Here is a 19689-nt window from a genome sequence, read left to right as displayed (position 1 = left end):
ACTCAGCCAACTGGCTGAAGCTGGAAAAGTAAGTAAATAGTCCATACAAATGCTGGAAAGGAGATGCAGGGTTTAAAAGTATTTTAGTTTTAATAAACATGAGTAAGGTTCCTAAAGAATTTTTATTAAAATGATTTAACTTTATGGTTACATTTTAATAAAGCCTTTTATTAAAGCTTTGTGTAAAACCTACTTCAAAGGCTAATTTAGTTGAACAACCTCCTTCTAAAAGCAGGGGTGGCATTAGAGTCCATATTTGCCTTGTGCCTGACGCAGCGTGCCGTGGTATCTGACTGAGTGATGGTATAAAGACAAACAATTCTCAGTCCTCATGCATGTGGCACTGATGCATTTGCAAAGGACCCGGTTCCTGTACCGCATCCTCCTCGTCCTGCGGAGTCTCGCGTCTGGGGTACAACTGGGAAAAATCAGGATGGTGGTTTTGGCATGTCTGGTAATGCTTCCAGTGTGCCTGAGCTGTACAGCACAGAGCCTGTTAGATTCTCCATTACAGAATTACCTTCCTACTTAAGATTCAAAAGTGTTGGTTGCTCAAGGCCTTCATTGTACTTACCTGAGTAATTGGAAGTATTTAAGGGTGAGCTGGGCTAACTTTCTTAAGTGGTGCTGCGTTGAAAATAATAGTAAGCCATTTTACTCTTTCTTTTATGAGGATAGTCTGCACAAAGAGATTTTGCTGTAGTGGCATTTCCACTTGTAATTGTGTTTTTTCTTGTTGTAGGAATAGAAGCAATATGGGCAGGAGAAACTTACTGAATACAGGATGGTAACTATAGGGGAGGGAGGGAAGGAGGGAGGGAGAGGGTTTATTCCAAGGGCTGGAATATCACTCTCTGGTGGTCCCTGCTCTTCTTTAGTGGATTCCTCATTTATTCTGCGACTTGGCACTGAGCGTGTTGTCTCAGTATCAGGCCTTGCTCTTAAGCTAATCGTGCCTTGTAAGTGGGTTTTATTTTTCATGTGGCACTGACTCATTCTCCTAATAGGTCGATAATTTCACAGCTCCTTATCACTAGTTTGTCATTTGGAACAGAAGAACTGCAACTGTGAGTCTGTCAGGTATCAGACAGTGAGGTGAAAGCACAGTGAACAGGTAAAGGATGGGGAGGTGCAGCTCTCTCCTTTGCAGAACATCTTTTTGTAACTGCTGAAATTGAGTGACTTTGTTATAAAAGTTACGATAGCGTGCTCCTGGAAAGCACCTTCTGAAGGGGGTTTTGCAGATATGTGCAAAACCCATCTGGTTTGGTTATAGAGTTGTTCTTTCCCACAGGAGGAAAAAAAGGGGCTAAAATGGGAGATTGTATTAAATGTTGTCATGGTTTAGGCTGGGGTTAAGCCTCATTGAAATGTAACTTGGGCTTATCTTTAGTTAGTAACTTGTACTGGTATTCAGGATGTTCTGTGTGTGTGTGTGTGTGTGCTTCCTGCGCAGAAGTAACTGAGAAGTTTGAGCTTGAGCTGTTTATTTCAGAGCAAACCTGTTTGGATGTGTATAGCTGTAAATCCTGATTTCTTTTGGGTCCATAACTGAAATGGACCAGAGGCTGGTCTAGTAGTCCTGGGTTGTTCAGTATTTACCTGTGGCGTTGGTTGTGTAGCTGCTTGACTTGCAGTGCTGTTGGGTCTGTGAGGACAGAAGGTGGTTTTGAGGTGTTAAAAGGTGTATGTGCAGTTCTGCAGCGGGTCATCGTACTTACAGTGTCTATATTTTGGTTCCGAACACTTAAATTTTCAGGAAAGTGCTGATAAACTGGAAGGGGCAAGAGAGCTCACTGTTAAATCTTTAAGAGACTATGAGTGTTAATTTGTGTAGGACTGGTGAAGACAACCATACCTTGAGTGAAAGGGCAAAGGTAATGGACAGATTTGAAACATGCAAAAGTGAAGGAGAAGATGAAGGTGAGCCAGGCTTAAGTGTGAAGAAATACAGGAAAAACACCAGGAAGAAAGCAAGAACTTGCTAACAGCAGCCTAGGATCTGGCCAAGAGGACTACTGTCTTGGACTGTAGTACTTCAAATGTCCACAGGGCTTCAATTAGCTGTTGTGACCATCCTCAACAGCCTTTGAATTTCAGGTGAGTAGCACTTAAGAGGAGTGAACTATATAGTATTTGCAGAGTTTGCACCCTGTTGGAAGACGCTTGGTGGAGGAATCCTTGCTGGGTGGCTGTTGACACATTTTGGGTAGGAATTGCAGTGATAGTGCTGCACAAAGTGGATAGAGACAGGTTTGAAGAGCTTGCAGTGGGACTGCCTCCCACAGGCGCTTCTTGTGTGGGAATATAGTGATTTTTTTGGAAGAGTTCTGCTGTGGGGTAGGCTCTTCAGCTCTTCCTACCTGTATGTGGGCTGGGAGCCCGTACAAAAGCCTTGAGTGCTCTTGTTCAGAGTTTGGAGTGGGCTGTGAAGCAGGCAGGGGAGTAGGGACATGCTCAAGAAATGCTTCTTTGTGGCTGGAATAGTATGGAGTATGGGTTTATCTTTTTCTGAAATAACCAGAGAATCAAGCTCCCACCTGGCAATTGAAACTTCACAAACGGTCATTTAGGAGTGGATTCACGAGATCTGAGTGTTATTACTGTGTTAGTGTTCTGCATCTGAGCAAAATGTTGCCTTTAGTGATGCCTGTGACCCTGTTGCAGGGAAAGCAGTGTATGGGGTGGTTCATTTACGAGGTGTTTGCAGTGTTGCCCATCCTGGCATGCAGACCAGAACTCCTCTGGAGCAGGGCTTTGTGCTGCTCCTGGTCCCACAGCATTAAGAAGGCGCTGTGATTCAGAGGGTGGTTTCCAGCCCCAGAAAGTAGGAGATGAGGGGTCTGTTTCTTGCTCTGCCACTCAGCATAGCTGCAGAGTTCTGCAGTATCATTTTCCTATCTGGAAAATAGAAGTGATGACGCTTAAACACCTTGTCAGTTATGCACTGCAAATATCCATGTAAATTAAAGCATCTGTGAAATGTTTTTACTTCCTGTCCGGCTTGGCGTAGTCCAGATGTCTCGTGCATAGTCTGAGTCGCTTAGCACTCCAGAAAAGCTAAAGATACCTAAAGATACCAAAGGCACCTTTCTTCGGTGTACTGAACCACACCGCATTTAACGTTGCGGTTTCTTACCACTTGGTACGCATGTCCTTTTCCCATCAGATTCCTGATAGCATCCTTGGAGTTCATTTGTAGTGTAAATGGCTCCTATGAATAGGCTTCCTCTATGAAAGGCTACTGTGAAATGCTGCATTGCTCTAGTGTTTTTAAAATTGGGGAATCTGGAGGAATACTTCTTGGAAGCTTCAGCATCTGCAGTGTTTATGAACTGCAGGATTGTCTGAACTGCTTGTAATCTTATTAATGGTTTGAACTGACTGCATCAGTCTTGATGGCTGTGGGAAATCTGATAGAGAAGGTTCTATTCAGCTCTTGCCAGGGCAGCTTTGTACCCTGCAGTGTGTGTGTTGGTGCTGGCCTGGCTGGCAGTAAAGATACCTGCCAGAGGAGCTCACATCAGCGCCTCGTGGAAGAACAGGACTTGAGGGAACTGCTCAGCAGGGGTGTACAGGAACCCTCTCCCTTGGGTGTGCAGGGAGGGATTGGCATTTACTGCCTGCCGATCAATAGCATCGGATTTTCTCTCCAGTCTTTCTCTTCATGAAGATAACCTTTAGTGTATAACCTGAGTGGGAACTGAGGCCCTGAAGTCAGCAGGCAGCCGGAGAGCGTGGAGAAGTGTTACCGAAGCCCAGACCTGGTAGCGTGAGGCTCATTGGCACAAGGTAAACACCCACCTCCCCATTCCAGTATGATCCTTCCTGAGACTGCAGAGAAAACAGAGCCGCTTAGTCAACAGCTGATGGCATTTGTGTGGAAAGAGCTGTATCTGTTCCTGAAAAAAGAACTGTTAACCCTAAATACTGCCAGCTTTTCTGTGATTTCATCTCTTGGAGCTGTGACATCTCTGATTTCCTCTCTGCCTGTTTGCTATAAAACCTATGTTCATTGCCGAGAGACTGAGTAAATTGCTGAGCTTGGTACCAGGTGAAGGATTTGTGAAATGTTTGACTGGAGGAATTTTTGTGGTCATTCCTCAGAATGCATCTTTTCTCTGGCAGCAGCCGATCGTGGTCCTTCTGCTGGTCCTTGCCCTGGCTGTGTAGGGCTCTCTGAGGTGAGCGATGCCTAACGATTCAGAGGCTTACATTTGGGTTCTGGAGCTGCCAGCTTAGGTGTTTCACCTATGCTGCTCTTGCTGTGTCTCACCTTGGTTACATGGGTATCATCACTGCAATGATTTTTAAAAGTCGGTGTGGCAGAAATGTTGGTACAGTGTTCAGCTTAGTTGTTAAATGATGGAAGCATCTTTGCTTTGAGCTCTGTCACTCCTAAGACCTGGTGAAGGGCATGAGAACAGTTCATGCTGTGTAGGTGCCTCCTGTCCTGGTGGGCTCCTCTGAAGCAGTGGGCAGGATTGGGTCCACTTTCTGTGCTATTGGACGGACAGTCTCTTCTACTGGAAGAGGTGGTTCTAGACATGGCAGATGTTGCAGCAATGCATTCTCTCCTCGTTTGACCCTTCTTTACAACTCTGCTCCTTTGTGATCAAGAGCTGCCTTTTCTTTGAGGGTCTTGGTGGTGCACGTTTGGGTGGCCGGGGATGGAGACCTGAGCTCTGGGCCCTCTGTCCCTGTTACTTGAGCAAGTTGTTTTCTTTGCCTTGGTTACCCAGACTGTAAAATGGGACTGATAGTACCAACCCTGTTACCCACAGGAAATCCCTACCAGCTATTGGCAGACTTGTTGTTGCTCAGATACCTAAATGCCCAGTTTACCTTACAGTTCAGCTGAATGTTGCCAGGAGCTTTCTGAACAGGTTTTGCCAACAGAGCATTGTGCCAGGGATTTCTTTTGTGTTTGGATTTAAATTGCTTGCTCATGATGAGCCTCCTTGCTTTGGTGTTGGGGGAATAGGCTGTTGTATCTGTGTATTCTCCCCAGACATTCAGCTCTCAGAGGAACCTGAACAGTGCAAAGCCGAAGGCAGAATCACCTTGGAGGCTGTAGCTAGCATGCTTCTGCTCTGGGCCTTGGCTGTGGAGGAGCCAGAGCTGAAGTCCAACTCTTATGGGTAAAGATTTGCATTTGAATGTGAGCCCTCCTTCGTGCAGGCAGCCCGCAGAGATCACTAGGTCACTTCCCTTTCCTCTTGTACTAGGGCGGTTGGGGTCTGGTTTTGATGAAGCCACAGGTGGTTCTTGCTGAACTGAGCTGCTCTGTACTCTGTTGGTTTTGCCTCTGAAATGTGAAACAGCAAAGAAATAACACTCCTTTATTTCTGTTGTGTCTTGCTGCAGAAGTGTCTAGAGGAAGTCATTGCTTCAGAGTCTGGTGAGGTTTATAGATAGGGGCATTGGAGTCAGTTTGTGCCGGAGCTGGTCTCATTTAACACCTTTATGGCCTGGATGAGAGGGCAATGAGTGTGATGTTGGTAGGCGGTGCTTCGTAAGGTACCTTCCTGCCTCCCTGCGGTAATCAGTTCCTGATTCTAAGGGGTATGAAAGCCCTGCAGCGCTTCTTCTTGGGTTAGAGGTACAGCTCTTCCTTCCTGACAAGGTGACACCATCAGTTCCTTCTTTACAGTATGATGGGGCAGATGGGCAGAAAACGGGCTCCGTTCCTCTGGAGTGATGCTGTAGACAGACACTCCTTTCAAGCAAGAAAAATTACTACACACTTTGGGTTTTCTGCTGCTTGAAAAGGAGGGGGAGTTGCATGAGCACAGGATCTTGTATGTACTTTCTGTGAGCTGTGGACGAGCTTTCTGGATGGATTTTTTTTTTTTCTCTCCATGCCGTAGCCTTGCATCCTCAAGATGAAATATTTCTTATCTTTGTCTGCATCCTCAATTACTGGAGGTTAGGGCTCCTTTTCAGGGTGTGGCGTTGTCTGTCCAGCCCTTACAGAAAGGACCACGGAACTTGTTAATGTTTTTGTGTAAATACAGTTGAGCTCTTCTCCAGACTCCAGTCTGCTTTATCTGTTTTACAGTAAGTTGCAAATCCACTCTTTCTGGCTGCCTTTCTCTGCTGCCTGCCTTCCCAGCACTGGGAAAACTGTTTAGCAGAAAGGTAAGGCTTCTGTATTTCACAGGACAAACCTGAGGTTATGGAGATCTGTTTTCTCTAGAACTGTGCAGTTGTTCAGTAACAGCAGTTGTGATTCCCAGCCTGTTGGTACATTTATAAGAGGGGGCAGCAGGTGAGCTTGGTGAAGGCAGAGCTGAGAAAATGAGGTCAGGTCATCTTACAGGACATGCCCTTTCTGTCCTTGTTGTTATATTTTATCTCTGCCTGTACAGCTCCATGCCACAGAGTTAATGATAGATGCGCTCTCCAGAAGGCTGCCTCTGCTCTTCATGGTCCTGCTGCATGTCTCAAATCCAGGGTGGTTTGGCCTACAGAGGCCTGATGATGGGGCTGGCCAGCAGGCAAGTCTTCTGGCAGACAGCCTCCAGCGGTATTACTCAGCTAGCAGCATACCTCTGCAATAAATCATGGGAGATGTGATCCTGATCTCCCATTACCTGTTTTCACAAGGACTCAGGATTCATGGGAGACGCAGAGAGAAGCTGGAATTGTGCAGAATTAAGCAAACTGGTAGTGCCAAATAAACCTGTTCAGCTAAGCAAGGAGGGTCCCCCCTTGTGAATCAGGAGCTTTGCTATGGGGTATCTATCTTTTCTCTGCACTGCAGACTGCTGACTTGCTTCTCCCTGTCTGGCAGGACTTGGCGGCACATTCAGGATCTCGGCAGGCCCTTTTTCAGGTGTACTAACAAATCTTAGCGTCTCCCTTTGGAAACAGTACAACAGAATGACAGTAGTCAGCTTCTTGTGGCCTAGACTCTTGCTACACACAGCTCTTCATTGATCCTATTGACTTTGTACTTCGATGCTGATATTCTCATGTTGCTCCCCTCCTTGCTATGCAGCCTCTCCTAGGAACTCAGTGCTCATCTGGCCCCTTGCCCGCTAGGCTGATGATCCCTGCCTGGCCCAAGCAGGCCTTCTACAGGATATAAGTGCATCTGGCACCAAGCCCCGAGGGCAGGTGGTCACACTGTTTCACCAAAGCTCTTCTAAGGGCAGCCAGTGGTGTCTTTCATCACTGAGACAAGTGGCCACCGTTTCGCAAATAGGAGATTGTTGGTGAGACACGTTCCAGGAGAAGTGGTGGTATCTCCCTGTTGACAGATAAACATTTAGCTATGAGAAGTACCAGCAAAATTGACTGTGTGTATTTAAAGAAGAGTGAACATCACTAATCTGTAAAACTATACTATGTTTTTTTAAAGGTTTCATGTTACCAGTAACATTAGAAACCACAATAGAATTCAGTTTAACATCAACTTCACTTCTTTACTTCTATTCTCTATTCTTTTGCTTTTGCAACCTGTGAGTTTCTGGACAATTTGTTTAAAATTTCAGGTCAAAAATCTTCCCGCTTCTGGAGTAAAGCCTTTTTGCTGTTAATCTCCGTCCTGTTGCTTTGTTTTGTGTTTGTGAGCGCTGCTGTGAAGTGAGCAAGGAGTGAGGGTCTGCAGTGGTCCTTTGGCTCGGTGATTGTGCTCAGCGTAGAGCTCAGTGGTGTGCGAGTAGCTGAAGTGCTTCTTTCTAGTGTGTGTGTTACCTTTCATAAATCTGTTTGCCCTGCTCAGTTAAGGCTGGCTAACTTCCAGATATTCAAGCTCCATTGAAGTGTTGTGAATAAAACACCAGCAGCCCAGCCTCCTTCGTACATAGATTTACAAAGAGCTTTGCAGACAATCCTGTTTGTCAGGAGTCTCTCCCTTTTGCTCTGTTTTCAGCTTGGGGGTTTCCTGAGTGCCAGTAACTCGAGGTTTTCTTTTTACAGGGCAGGCTCCTCGTGCTGAGTGGATCCCTGTTGTATCTCCAAGATTCACATACTCTGAAAGTTAAAATGTCATTGTTGCTTTCTGGATTAGAACATACCCCTTTAGAAGGCAGTCAGATGGGGTCAAGGCCTGCATGTCAAATCCAGGGCAACGTGGTGTGGACATGAAGACTCCTGGGTAGGGGAGCTCTCTGACCAAGAAGCAATACTGATGCAGTTATTTGTACCCTGGGGCCTCCAGTGTAGCTGGTCATGCTGCAGTATTTTCTGATTCCTCCAAGACACTCAGTATTTTGCACTCTGGTGCTGTCCCTGGATGGTACGGGAGATATTGCTAGTGCTGAGAACGGGAAGAGCTAAGCTCCGTGCTAAAACTGATAGCGAACCTTCCCCCAAAGAGCTCTATATATCCTGAGAGAAACTTTGCAAAAATGATGGTGATTGTTTATTTTTTTAATATATATATATTTGTTTATTATTTATTTCTCTGTAATGGGATAATGCTTTCTTCAGGGTCAGCTATGAGACATGGGGACCCTGAGCATAGGTCAGAGGCTTTGCTGAGGCTGTCAGTTTTCAGTTGTCATCATCGGCATGTCTTCTGGTTCTACCTCTCCCAATAATAAGCATGTAGGCTGGCAGTTCAGTTCATAATGAGCTTGATTTTTATCAGAAATGGCCTTGCTCTGCAAGACTGGAAGGCCTTGATGATCCCTGCCAGGATTCCCTGCTTCACTGTGTGATGGGAGAATACTCCAGTGTTGTAGTAGCCTTTGGAGGCTCCGTTGCCTCTCCAGAGTGCTGTGGGTGACCTGGTTGCCGAGTGATGTCTTTGGCCAGTGCACTGACAGACTAGCTCAGGTCTGCAGGTGGCTGCCGTCGGGAGGGACCGGCAGCAAGGTCCTGCCTGCGGGACGGCACCGAGGGGGCTCAGTGCCTCTGCAGCCGCTTTGCACAGTGACCGAATGGAAAGTGCCTCACCTCTCCATGGACTTGTTTTCCCCTTTGGAGCACACACATAACACACAAACAGAGCTGTGTTTCGCCTTTTCAGCTTCAAAGCCTTGAAGGAGTTGAAAGTAAATTTCACTTATCGAGACAGCAGTTGTAGCTGTCCCAGAAAGTTCAAAAAGGGGCTTTATCCCGGCATGTCCCCAGCTCCTCTGCTCTGAAGTGGTTGTTTATTCCTCCTGCATCCTTTTAATGATATGAGATGTAATCAAGAGGCAGCTGAGACCCAGTTACATAAGTGGTTGTCAGGGTTTCTCTTTGGCAGCATTACCCGCCGTGCTGTTTGCATGCTGACTTTCAGGAACTTGGGGATTTTCTGTTAACCAGCTAACTCCTAAACCTCATGTGGTAGTAGTTCTTTTTGTCTAGTGCCTACTAATTTTGTCTGGTTCCAGTTTTCTAAACCTCAAAGTGGATTTTATTGCTTGGGATCGTGTGAGGTTGGTCCAGGATTGATGTGGATCGACCCCGAGCCAGGCTCGCTCCGCAAGGCACAGTGTACCTGTGAAAGCAGGTGGCTGTGCTCTTGCCAGTGCAGCTGAGGGCTGCTGTGCAGCATCCTCTGCTATTTGCCCTGGTCCAGGGCTCCCCACCATTCTGCTGGTTCAAGCAGGTCATTGTTCTCAGTCCAGCTTCTGCGTCCCTGCCAATCCGTGCTAATCAGTGTTTTTTCTCCCTTTCTCTCTTATGTCTGTCCTACTAATAAAATACAGTGGAAATAGGCAAGTGAGGGAGGAGCTATTGTTTTCTTTGGCACATGGTGACCATCTAAGCAAAGATTCAACCAGACAGGACTCAAAGATCTGTTTGCTATTCTGTAGAAAAAGGTGCCTTGAGAATGCTGACCGGCCCTGTCGCCTCCGCAGTGCTTCGTGCTGCAATGCCGTGTGGTGATCCAGCAAAGGTGGCTGTGAGGGGCTTTTTGTGGAGCCTGCTGTTTTTCGTGAGCATCCTGGGGATGCTGTTGCTGAGTGACAGAAAATACCCTTTTTCCTCTATCCCCGACTGTGCTGCTTGCTGCCTAGCACACAGCTTCTTGCTCCTGCCAGGTCTGATTTATATCCTGCAATGCAAGAACAAGCTCTGCATGGTGCCGGGTTTATTGGTCAGAAACTTGCCCCCTGGCAGCAGCCTTTAGATGGGCTTTACTCAGCTAGTTGCAGATTGCAGTGCATTCTCAAACTGGCTGTATCCAACTTGTTTGTGGTCTGTGCTTTATTTTGTACATAATGCTTGATGGACTAATCCTCTTACGTTCAAATCACGTTTGATAAGGTGTTGCTGGTGGAAGTTGTAGCCTCTGGTCAGATACAGTTTCTTTCAGAAAGAGTGATTTCTGACTGTGTTTGAAACATGCTTTCAGCTGGATAAGTTTCAGAAAGAGCGAAGGGTGGGAAGGTCTGATGTGTGTAGTGTTTTATTACTCCAGCGCAGAGTTGCAACCCTAAGATGGGACCTAGCAGATGGTATAATAAAGCTGCCAGCAGTTTTAGGCTTGAAGTGGAGGCTTTACAACAAGAAATCTGGAAATCTAAATTATGAGCGAAAAGGTTAGATTAAGCTCCTAGATTAGAGAAAAATTAGAACAAAGAATTACGCTTGAAAGAAATGAAAGAAAGATCCATTGAAAGTGAGCAAAGTTTCTTTTCTGACATAAAAATTGACCTTTACAGTGTGTGTGTTCCCATGTCTCAGCTTTGTCCTAGGCTCCAAGAGCCAAAAAGTGAAAGTAAAGAGACTGCATGAAGGGTGTTAATCACAGCATGTTACGCCAGCAAAGATTAGAATGGAAAATGAACAAACTACATCCATTCTGAAAAGTGTATTTATAGCTAAAAAAGGTGTTGAAAGTGCCAGCAACAGAGAAATGTAATCTTTTTTTATAAAGTGTTTTCAGGGTTCCTAGTAGAACTCCTGAACTCACGGGTTCAAGAGTCTGAACCTGTTCCATTTGAGCAGTGTTTTTTGGACTCATTAACTCTCTCTCATGGCCAGCAAATGGGAAAAGGGAATCTGAAGAAATAAATCTGTTGCCTTCAAGTGATACTTTCAACGCATTAATTGCCGGTATGAGTCATTAACTGTGGCCAGCATGGAATCATAATCCTAAACATTACAAATCTGGCTACCAGTGCTTCAGTAGGAAACTCAATGGTAAATTCCAGTGTGGAATAAGATATAGTGCTTTTATGTCACTTATCTTTAGGGAATTCTTCTGCATAGCTGTTTATTGTTAGACTTATTCTTTTAAAGCAAGGACTATGTTGATCACCCTCTCTCGTATTCTCATAATTAAAGAAGCACACTTCTTTCAGCACTGGAGTGGCAGAAAAAAATGATGCTGTGACAAGTGTGTTCCTGCAGTTCTTTTAATTTTGTTTATGAATCTTAAATCCCATAAACTTCTTGCAACTAAAGAGGAGGGGTTTAAAACCTTGTTAACTTAGTGTGTCTGCTCACTGAATATCTGCAGTTCTACAGGTTGTTTTACTTCTTACTTGTCTGTGGCTGAACAATCCATTTGATGGTGTTTCCCTGGTTCTCTTTCATCAAAAGGCAGATCGGGAGCGGCGCAGAGAAATTTCCTTACTAGATGACATTTCATCGCAATGTCCGATCGTTTGGGGCAAATAACCAAGGGAAAGGATGGGAAAAGCAAGTATTCGACTCTCAGCCTGTTTGATAAGTATAAAGGAAAGTCAATAGAAGCTATCAGAACTACAGGTAAGGAATGTCTTCAGAAAGGTCCTATTGGGGTCTTCTAAGAGTGTTGTTGCAGAGCTAATTCAGGTTGTTGGCCCTCTGGGTAGGATGCCCAGTGGGAAGCAGCTGGGGTGCAGAGCTGTTTGTGCTGGTGTCTAAGCCTGTGTTCTATTAGGACTTCAAGGAAAATGTCTGTGGTGTTTTGTGCTGCTGTTATTTTAGACACCTAGAGGAATTAAGGCAAAACAGCTGGGGGACTGTTGGCCCTTTCATTTAGGCTGTATCCTTGCTGAAAAGTGGTCACTTCGCAGACTTGAGTGAAAGCCTTACTGGGGCCTTAGGCTACACCAGGATGGGGCATTTAAGCTGACTGAAGTGCCTTAAGTTGGTCAGACCTTGTGTGAGGTGGGAGTCAAGGACTGAAGGCCTTTAGGGTAGAACCTGAGTTAGTTTTGCAGTGGAGATGTGACCAAAAGTAGATGGTGGGGTCAGAAAAAATGAAACATTGCCTGGACTGGCTCTGGATTTGGTGTGGGAGTCAAAACCAAAAGAAAATAAAATACCAGCTTAATAAATGTGATCTGGTGGATAGAGCTGGAAAATCTAGACCTCAAGACTGCTGGGTTAGATCCAGTCTGTCTGCTAAGAGGTGGACTTAGATGGCCATTTCCGCAAGCTGTGAAATGGCGATGCTGCTTCTCCGTGGTGAAATGAAAGAGGAGTATCTGCACAGGTAGCTAAAAGACTCTGTGGGCATTTTATGTTCGGGAGAATTATTTCTCTCTCCCTCATGATTGTGGTAGGAGGCTGCCTGGTAGCCAGCTGCTACAACAGACGGCTGCTTCACCATGGTCCTGTGGGAAATGACCTGTATGTTGACCTAGCAGCAGTGGTGCTGCTTGTCATACAGCTCTGTTGGGACTGCACCCAGCCACAGTATGCTAATTAAGGTTACATATCTAGCATGATATAGCCCTCCATGACCTGCCGTTGTTCCTTTCTCACTAGTTATACCTAGACATGGCTTACAGAGTCTTGGGAAAGTTGCTGCTGCCCGGCGCATGCCACCTCCTGCAAACTTGCCTAGCTTGAAGTCTGAGAACAAAGGAAACGACCCCAACATCATTATAGTACCCAAGGACGGTACAGGATGGGCAAACAAGCAGGATCAGCCAGACCAAAAGAGGTAAGTAGAACTACCCTTTTCTAAGTTTTGTCACGCAAGCAGCAGCAGTTGTGTACTGCTGTGCTGTGTGTTGGACCTTACAGTGGTCAGTTCTCTGTTGTCCATAGCAGTGTAGAGCCAACGTTAGTTTCATCTTTTAGCTGCTGCTATATTGCTAGAGTTGTTTGTCTGTCTTTTTGCCTTCCTTCCCCTTTGATCTCACCTCTGCTGTCTCTTTTCAGTTCCAGTGCGACGGCTGCACAGCTGCAGGAGTCGCTGCCGCAGCAGGGTTTGCAGAAATCTGTCTCCAATTTACAGAAGCCGACACAGTCAATCAGTCAGGAGGTGAGCGCAAGCAGTCTTTGTGACTGCCATCGTGCTTCCCCTGTTTCCAGACAGCTTGAGGGTTTTCTCTTGATTGTCTGTGTTGCCTTGCACAAGTAGGAACCAGCAGACTGCAAGTCACAGAACAGTTCCTGTATAATCAATTGTAGAACTGACTGTCTTGACTTCAAGTTACTGTGCCCCAGGAATGCTGTGCTGCAGTTAGAGTATAATTCTGTGCACGTTACCTCTGTACCTTTCAAGTGTGTGCAGAAATTCTAGCTTCAATCTAGAAAGAATGGCTGGAATGTGGGATGGCTGGTTAGCACTTCTAAACTATTTTACTTTGGGTCTAATTCAAGTGTTGCTTGGTGACAACAGATCCAGCTCTTGCTCCCAGCCTGATGAGACTTGATAACAAGCGATCTGGTCATGTGGGAGAAGTTGCCAGTGTCAGGACCTGAAAAAGCTACTGGCAAGTAAGAAAGCATCCCCAGAGAGTGCAGGGACCTGGCCCCTCTTGCTGCAGATTTCACACTTTTAGTTTAAAAAGAATTTCCAGCCCTTGAGGTTCAGGGAAATCAGGACAGGAGTTATGTTTTGAAGAGGAGAAGAGTGGTTAATGCATGAGAAAATAGGGTAGCCTTTAAGCTGAGGTGTAGCATGGAAAAAATCTAGAAGTTTAAGAGGGACCATTTGGGAAAATGCAACAGAACAAAGGGAAAGCTTGATTAGAGGGAGAAAAGCAAGAGGAATGGTTTGAGGAAGTAGTTGATGAAGATGAGCGAAGGAGAGATGAAGGACAGGGCAGAGAAGAGGATTTTTGCTATAGCATCATAGTACACTGGAGTAGGGAGCGGGTGACGTTAGTCCCAACAAGAAGCTGGGGAGACCTGTGGCATCCAGTGACATCTGGGTGATGTAGACACCTGAACTGTAGCAGGTGCCAGCCAGGAAATGAGAAACAGTCATAAGACTTCACTGATCTTTGGGTGTTGGGTTTTGGTTTTGTTTTGTTTTCAGAGTACAAATTCAGTGCCAGGTGGACCAAAGTCATGGGCACAGCTGAATGGAAAGCCAGCAGGACAAGAAGGTGGTGAGTATGACCAACAGAAATGGAGCTGGGTATGTGCCTGCTTCTCCCAGACAGGCATGAGGTGAGATCGCCTGCATTTCTTCCTGCCCTCCCTGTCTAGACTGGTGCGGAATGGGACACAGCTGTCTTTGTTACAGTGCAGTGAGGCCATATGATTCTTTTTTTTTTATCTGCGTAGTGTGTTGGCTGGAATGGTGCAACTGCATCTGTTCAGGTTGGCCAGTGCAGGACACAGCTTGAACAGAATGTGTCCCGTCACCATCTTGAACCAGAATGTTTCATGCGCTTGTGAAGCAGCAGGGAGTTCTGGGAGGTGAAGGTTTTGAAAGAGAAGGAAAACATTTGTCCCCTCCTAACAATCCTCCATCAGACCAGAGCAGTGTGCAGAAGACAGTGGGAGAGGGGAGGGATTGGTTTAGGACAAGAGAAGAGAGGACATGATGACTGGAGGGTCACTAATGTGACGCCCATCTACAAGAAGGGTCGGAAGGAGGATCTGGGGAACTACAGGCCTGTCAGCCTGACCTCAGTACCAGGAAAGATCACGGAGAAGATCATCTTGAGTGAGCTCTCACGGCAAGTGCAGGGCAGCCAAGGGATCACGGCCAGCCAGCATGGGTTTAGGAAAGGGAGGCTGTGCTTAACCAACGTGATCTCTTTCTATGACCATGTCACCCACCTTCTGGACGCAGGGAAGGCTGTGGACGTCGTCTGTCTGGACTTTGGGAAGGGCTTTGACACCGTCCCCTGCAGCATTCTCCTGGAGAAGCTGGCAAATCATGGCATAGACAAGTGTACTCTTCGCGGGTTAAAAACTGGCTGGATGGCCGTGCCCAGAGAGTTGTGATCAATGGGGTGAAATCCTCTTGGCGGCCGGTCACCAGTGGTGTCCCTCAGGGCTCAGTTTTGGGGCCGGTTTTGTTTAATATCTTTATCAATGATCTGGATGAGGGGATTGAGTGCACCCTCAGTCAGTTTGCAGATGACACCAAGCTCGGTGGGAGTGTTGATCTGCTTGGGGGTAGGAAGGCTCTACAGAGGGACCTGGACAGGCTGGATCGATGGGCCAAGGCCAACTGTATGAGGTTTAATAAGGCCAAGTGCCAGGTCCTGCATTTCGGTCACAACAACCCCAAGCAACGCTACAGGCTTGGGGAAGAGTGGCTGGAAAGCTGCCCGGCAGAAAAGGACCTGGGGGTGCCGGTGGATGGCCAGCTTAACATGAGCCAGCAGTGTGCCCAGGTGGCCAAGAAGGCCAACAGCATTCTGGCTTGTATCAGGAATAGCGTGGCCAGCAGGAGCAGGGAAGTGATGGTGCCTCTGTACTGGGCACTGGTGAGGCCTCACCTCGAGTGCTGTGTTCAGTTCTGGGCCCCGCTGTACAAGAGGGACATTGAGGTGCTGGAGCGTGTCCAGAGGAGAGCGACCAGGCTGGTGAGGGGTCTAGAGACCAGGGCATATGAGGAGAGGCTGAGGGAGCTGGGCATGTTTAGCTTGCAGAAGAGGAGGCTGAGGGGAGACCTCATTGCCCTCCACAACTACCTGAAAGGAGGGTGTGGAGAGGTGGGTGTTGGCCTCTTCTCCCAAGTAAATAATGACAGGACTAGAGGAAATGGTCTGGAGTTGCGGCAGGGAGGTTTAGGTTAGATATTAGGAGGAATTACTTTACTGAAAGAGTGGTCAGGCACTGGAACAGCCTGCCCAGGGAGGTGGTTGAGTCACCATCCCTAGAGGTGTTTAAGAAACGTCTAGATGTGGCACTTCAGGGCATGCTCTAGTGGCAGAGATTGTAGGTTGTTTGGTTGGACTCGATGATCTCAAAGGTCCTTTCCAACCATGAAGACTCTATGATTCTATGACATTGGAGGCTGGAAATGTAGGCATCTCCACGGCTAGTAGCGTGGGGAGCTGCACCTAATTAGGTGGTCAAAAGTGAGGCTGTAATGATAATACCTCAGGGAGGCTGTACACAGCATCCTTGGTCCAAGGGTATTATGGTGTCAGTGGGAAGCTGTTGCAGGATGCACTCGGTTACACCTTGGCTGAGGCCTTTTTATTAAGTCTCCCTGAGTAACTGTGCTACTAATGGCTTCTGCTTGACTAAGGATCCCAAAGCAGTGTTAATGTAAATTGGGAGTTTAGTTGTCTTCAGATGCATTCATTCCTACACAGGAGGTGGCTTCCAGCTGCACTGAGTACTACCATTAAAACCGTAGTGAGAATACTTTAATGTGAACAGACCTGGAACCATTCAGTTGTCAAGTGAAATTGCAGAGAGGCTTGAAAGAATTGAGACAGGTGCAGATTGCAGAAACGGAGGGGACAAGCTTATCCTAAATTAAATGAGTCCCTTAATGAGGGGGTGTTTCTAAAAGGCTAAATGTTAAAGCGGGGACTTGTGCTTGCCTGAGGTTGGTGGCCAGCACAAAAACTGTCTTGTTTGGTTAATAGGTACTTTTTTGAGACTGTCGCTGTGTGGACCTCCTGTTTTGAAATCTGATCATCTAACAATGTTCTTAAAGATTTTTTGAAAACTCATTCTAGGTCACACTTATCAATATAGAGTTCTCAACCCAAGAAAAGAGTTGCATATGTGGCTAAGCGCAGCTTAATTAGAAGGTAATTGAAACACAGAAGCATCAGAAATGTGGCTGAAACAACTTCTTAGGCCATTCCATCCTCGCACCTCTTCTCCAGTGACATTGAACAATTGCTTTTCCTTCTGAGATAATACTGCAGACTCTGATATTATCGATGAAGAGGGAATTCTTCTGCTTTTTGCTCTCTTTTAGGTATTAACTGCTGTAAAATCTTTTTGGAGGCCGTATCCTGAAAAAATATGGTCTAGTAAATTAAGTGTGAAGTGCTCCATGCCTGCGTCTTATGTATAAGGGGCACTTGGAGGAAATAAAAAGATGCACCAAGCTTCTATCAGTGTGATGCTGCCTGGGGTTAGAGTGCAGACTCTGAATGTGTGCACGTTAACAGTCGTTATATTGTGCAGCCTTACCTGGGAGGTGGAGGTCTCCCCAAAAGACACTTAAGTGTTTTTAATATTCTCATTGCCATTCTAGTTCAGTAGAATAATGCAGTAAAAATCAGAACTCTCAGCACATCTCAGATGTTCTGTGGTGTATTTGAGAAATGTCCTTCTTGTGTATTCTCATCTGTCCAAAATGTTTGAAGATGTTACGTGCAGCAGTTGCAGTGTCTTCTCTGGAAATCTTCAGATGGAAGATCTTGTGCAGTGTGCAAGTTCCAGAAAGTGAAAATGACTTAAAGAAGGCAATCCTTCTTGACTTTTTAGGGCAGGGAAGGATAAAGATAGATGAGATTCTTTTGTCAGGTCCTCAGTACTCATTGCTGATACTTCCAGCGTGGTAATTTTGAAATGCCCATTTTAAAAAGAGCGTTAGCCAAGTAACACCAAGAAACAGTTCTCAGAAAATCAATTTTTTAAATGTTTAGTAGTGCAATAGTGGTGACAGTTTCCTCTTACTCAGTGTTATCTTGCCAGTGGATTTAGGAGAATTGGTGTTTTTTGTTTTGCAGTCACTGGCAGATCTTTAGAATGGACAGAGAGCTGTCATTCTGGGGTGGCTGATGATTCAGCAAGACAATTTGCCAATGACAAGAAATGAACCTGGCCTGATCTGGCCAGTAATCTGCATCTTAAAAATAATGCAGCAGGGAGGAGAGCGTATAGCATTTGGTCCTTATCTGTGGTCTTTTACTGAGTATATTGCCAGAAATATCAACAATGGACTTCCCCAGAGATCTGAGCAGAAAGAGTCTGAATAGAAATGTCAAATACTTGATAACAGCGTATCATCTATTAAGAGATCTTGCAGAATGAATATCTCTGCCTCAGTCTGAATCTTGTACTTTACAAAAATAATTGGAAACTGAGAAAGTTCACTCTGACTTCATTGAACATGAGAATTTAAATGAAGATCCCAAGTTAAGAGTGTGGGAGTGCTGGGTGAGGACGTGTGTTGTCGTGTTGGTGACAGTGTCTGAGAGCATTTTGGTTGTGAGCTGAGGTGCTGGTACGATAGTAATTTGGGTTTAAATATCCTGGAGGCCCAGATTCTCAGGAAACCTGTTTCCTGATCTCAGGCTGATCTCATAAGGGAATTGAAAGAGTGGAAGGATCCTCTCTTAGTCCCACACTTATTTGTCTGACAGGTTCAAGGGCCTCAAGCCGACTGTTATCCTTCTCTCCCGAGGAATTTCCGACGCTGAAAGCAGCTGGCGAGCAGGACAAGGTTGGCAAAGAAAAGGGCGCCTTAGATCCGTCGTATGGGCCAGGACCAAGCCTCCGCCCCCAGAGTAAGTTAAGGATTGTGTCTTTCTGCCTTACCCCAGCTCATAACCCCATAGACTGTCTGTTGGGCAGTGGAATGCCAGTTCGCGGTAGGATCAGATATTCCATCCCTACATTTCCTTTTATCTTTTTATGGGCTCACATGTGTCAAGCTGCTTAGCAAATGATCACAGGTTCTCATGTGTGCTGATGCTCACTGCCTGAGTTCTGTGGTCCAGACAGCCAAGTATGGACTGTCATCTACTACGTTGTTTCATAAAAATTGCTGTGTGGTGTTGCAAAGCAGGCCGCTTTCCCCTGGGCGAAGGGAGAGTCACAAGTAAAATGAGTGGGTGGCGTACCCTGGCTTCTCTTTGAGTATTTGTGCATGATCTAATTGGCCTTAATTCTGCAGGGTTAGGATGGTGGAGATGGGGAGCAGAGTTGGTTGGAATTTAGGCTTATTGACAAATAAGGATACCACTGGTGCGGCAATTACTTAGTAATGGCTGATGCTGCTAGTCTCTTAGGAAAATAAACGCTTTTGGAAACTTTTCTTGGTCCCTGATGTTTTTCTAAATGCTCAGTGTAATTAGGGATTGACCAGAGTATTTGAGCTTTGAGACTTTTTGGCAGAGTGACTTGTCTGTATTTACAAATGTAACATAATTATTAACCTCCTTTCCAGATGTCACCAGCTGGAGGGAGGGCGGTGGGAGGAACATAACCTCTGCCACATCTCTGACCGCCTCCCCTGCTGAGCTGGGCAGCAAGACCTCTAGCACGGGAGATGGAGCCCCCTCCTCAGTGAGTGCCAGTGATCCGAAGGAGCCATCTCTCCGCCCAGCTCAGCCTGTCCGCAAAGGGGCTTCACAGTTCATGGGAAATGTCTACCAACCACCTACATACCATGACATGCTACCTGCTTTTGTAAGTTGCCCTTTCCCCACAGCTGCGTGATGTCCTTGGTTCTTGTAGTACATGCGTGTGTTGAAGTCATCTCAGAAAGCTGTTTCCTGGACTCTGAATTGGTTCCCAGGGCTTGCTCAGGGATCCTTCTCTTGATCTATTTTTAGTTTCTCCTGTTGTGCATTTACCCTTTTGTGCTAGAATAGCGTAGCAGAGCCTTGCTCAGCCCAAGGAGAAGTTGATGCTTTC

The 19689-nt window shown here is 46.1% G+C and overlaps 1 protein-coding gene across 10 annotated transcripts in view; it reads left to right on the top strand.

The window, feature by feature from the left end:
* PRRC2B (proline rich coiled-coil 2B) overlaps window positions 1-19689 on the top strand; it is a 51583-nt gene that overhangs the window by 2641 nt on the left and 29253 nt on the right. For 8 of the 10 annotated variants that reach the window (XR_012590029.1, XR_012590028.1, XM_074608664.1 and 5 more), the window contains exons 2-7: window positions 11494-11661; window positions 12649-12826; window positions 13048-13150; window positions 14153-14225; window positions 18414-18557; window positions 19220-19461. Coding sequence is in view for 8 of the 10 variants with exons in the window: in XM_074608664.1 (XP_074464765.1) it covers window positions 11547-11661; window positions 12649-12826; window positions 13048-13150; window positions 14153-14225; window positions 18414-18557; window positions 19220-19461 (855 nt within the window). In the remaining 2 variants the exon portion in view is untranslated. The remainder of the gene's footprint in view (window positions 1-11493; window positions 11662-12648; window positions 12827-13047; window positions 13151-14152; window positions 14226-18413; window positions 18558-19219; window positions 19462-19689) is intronic. The other 2 variants (XM_074608666.1, XM_074608667.1) reach the window with 1 other exon arrangement.

This window comes from Larus michahellis, chromosome 15 (assembly GCF_964199755.1).
Source record: "Larus michahellis chromosome 15, bLarMic1.1, whole genome shotgun sequence".
NCBI classification, from domain to species: Eukaryota; Metazoa; Chordata; class Aves; order Charadriiformes; family Laridae; genus Larus; species Larus michahellis.
This window is presented reverse-complemented; position numbering and strand designations above follow the sequence as displayed.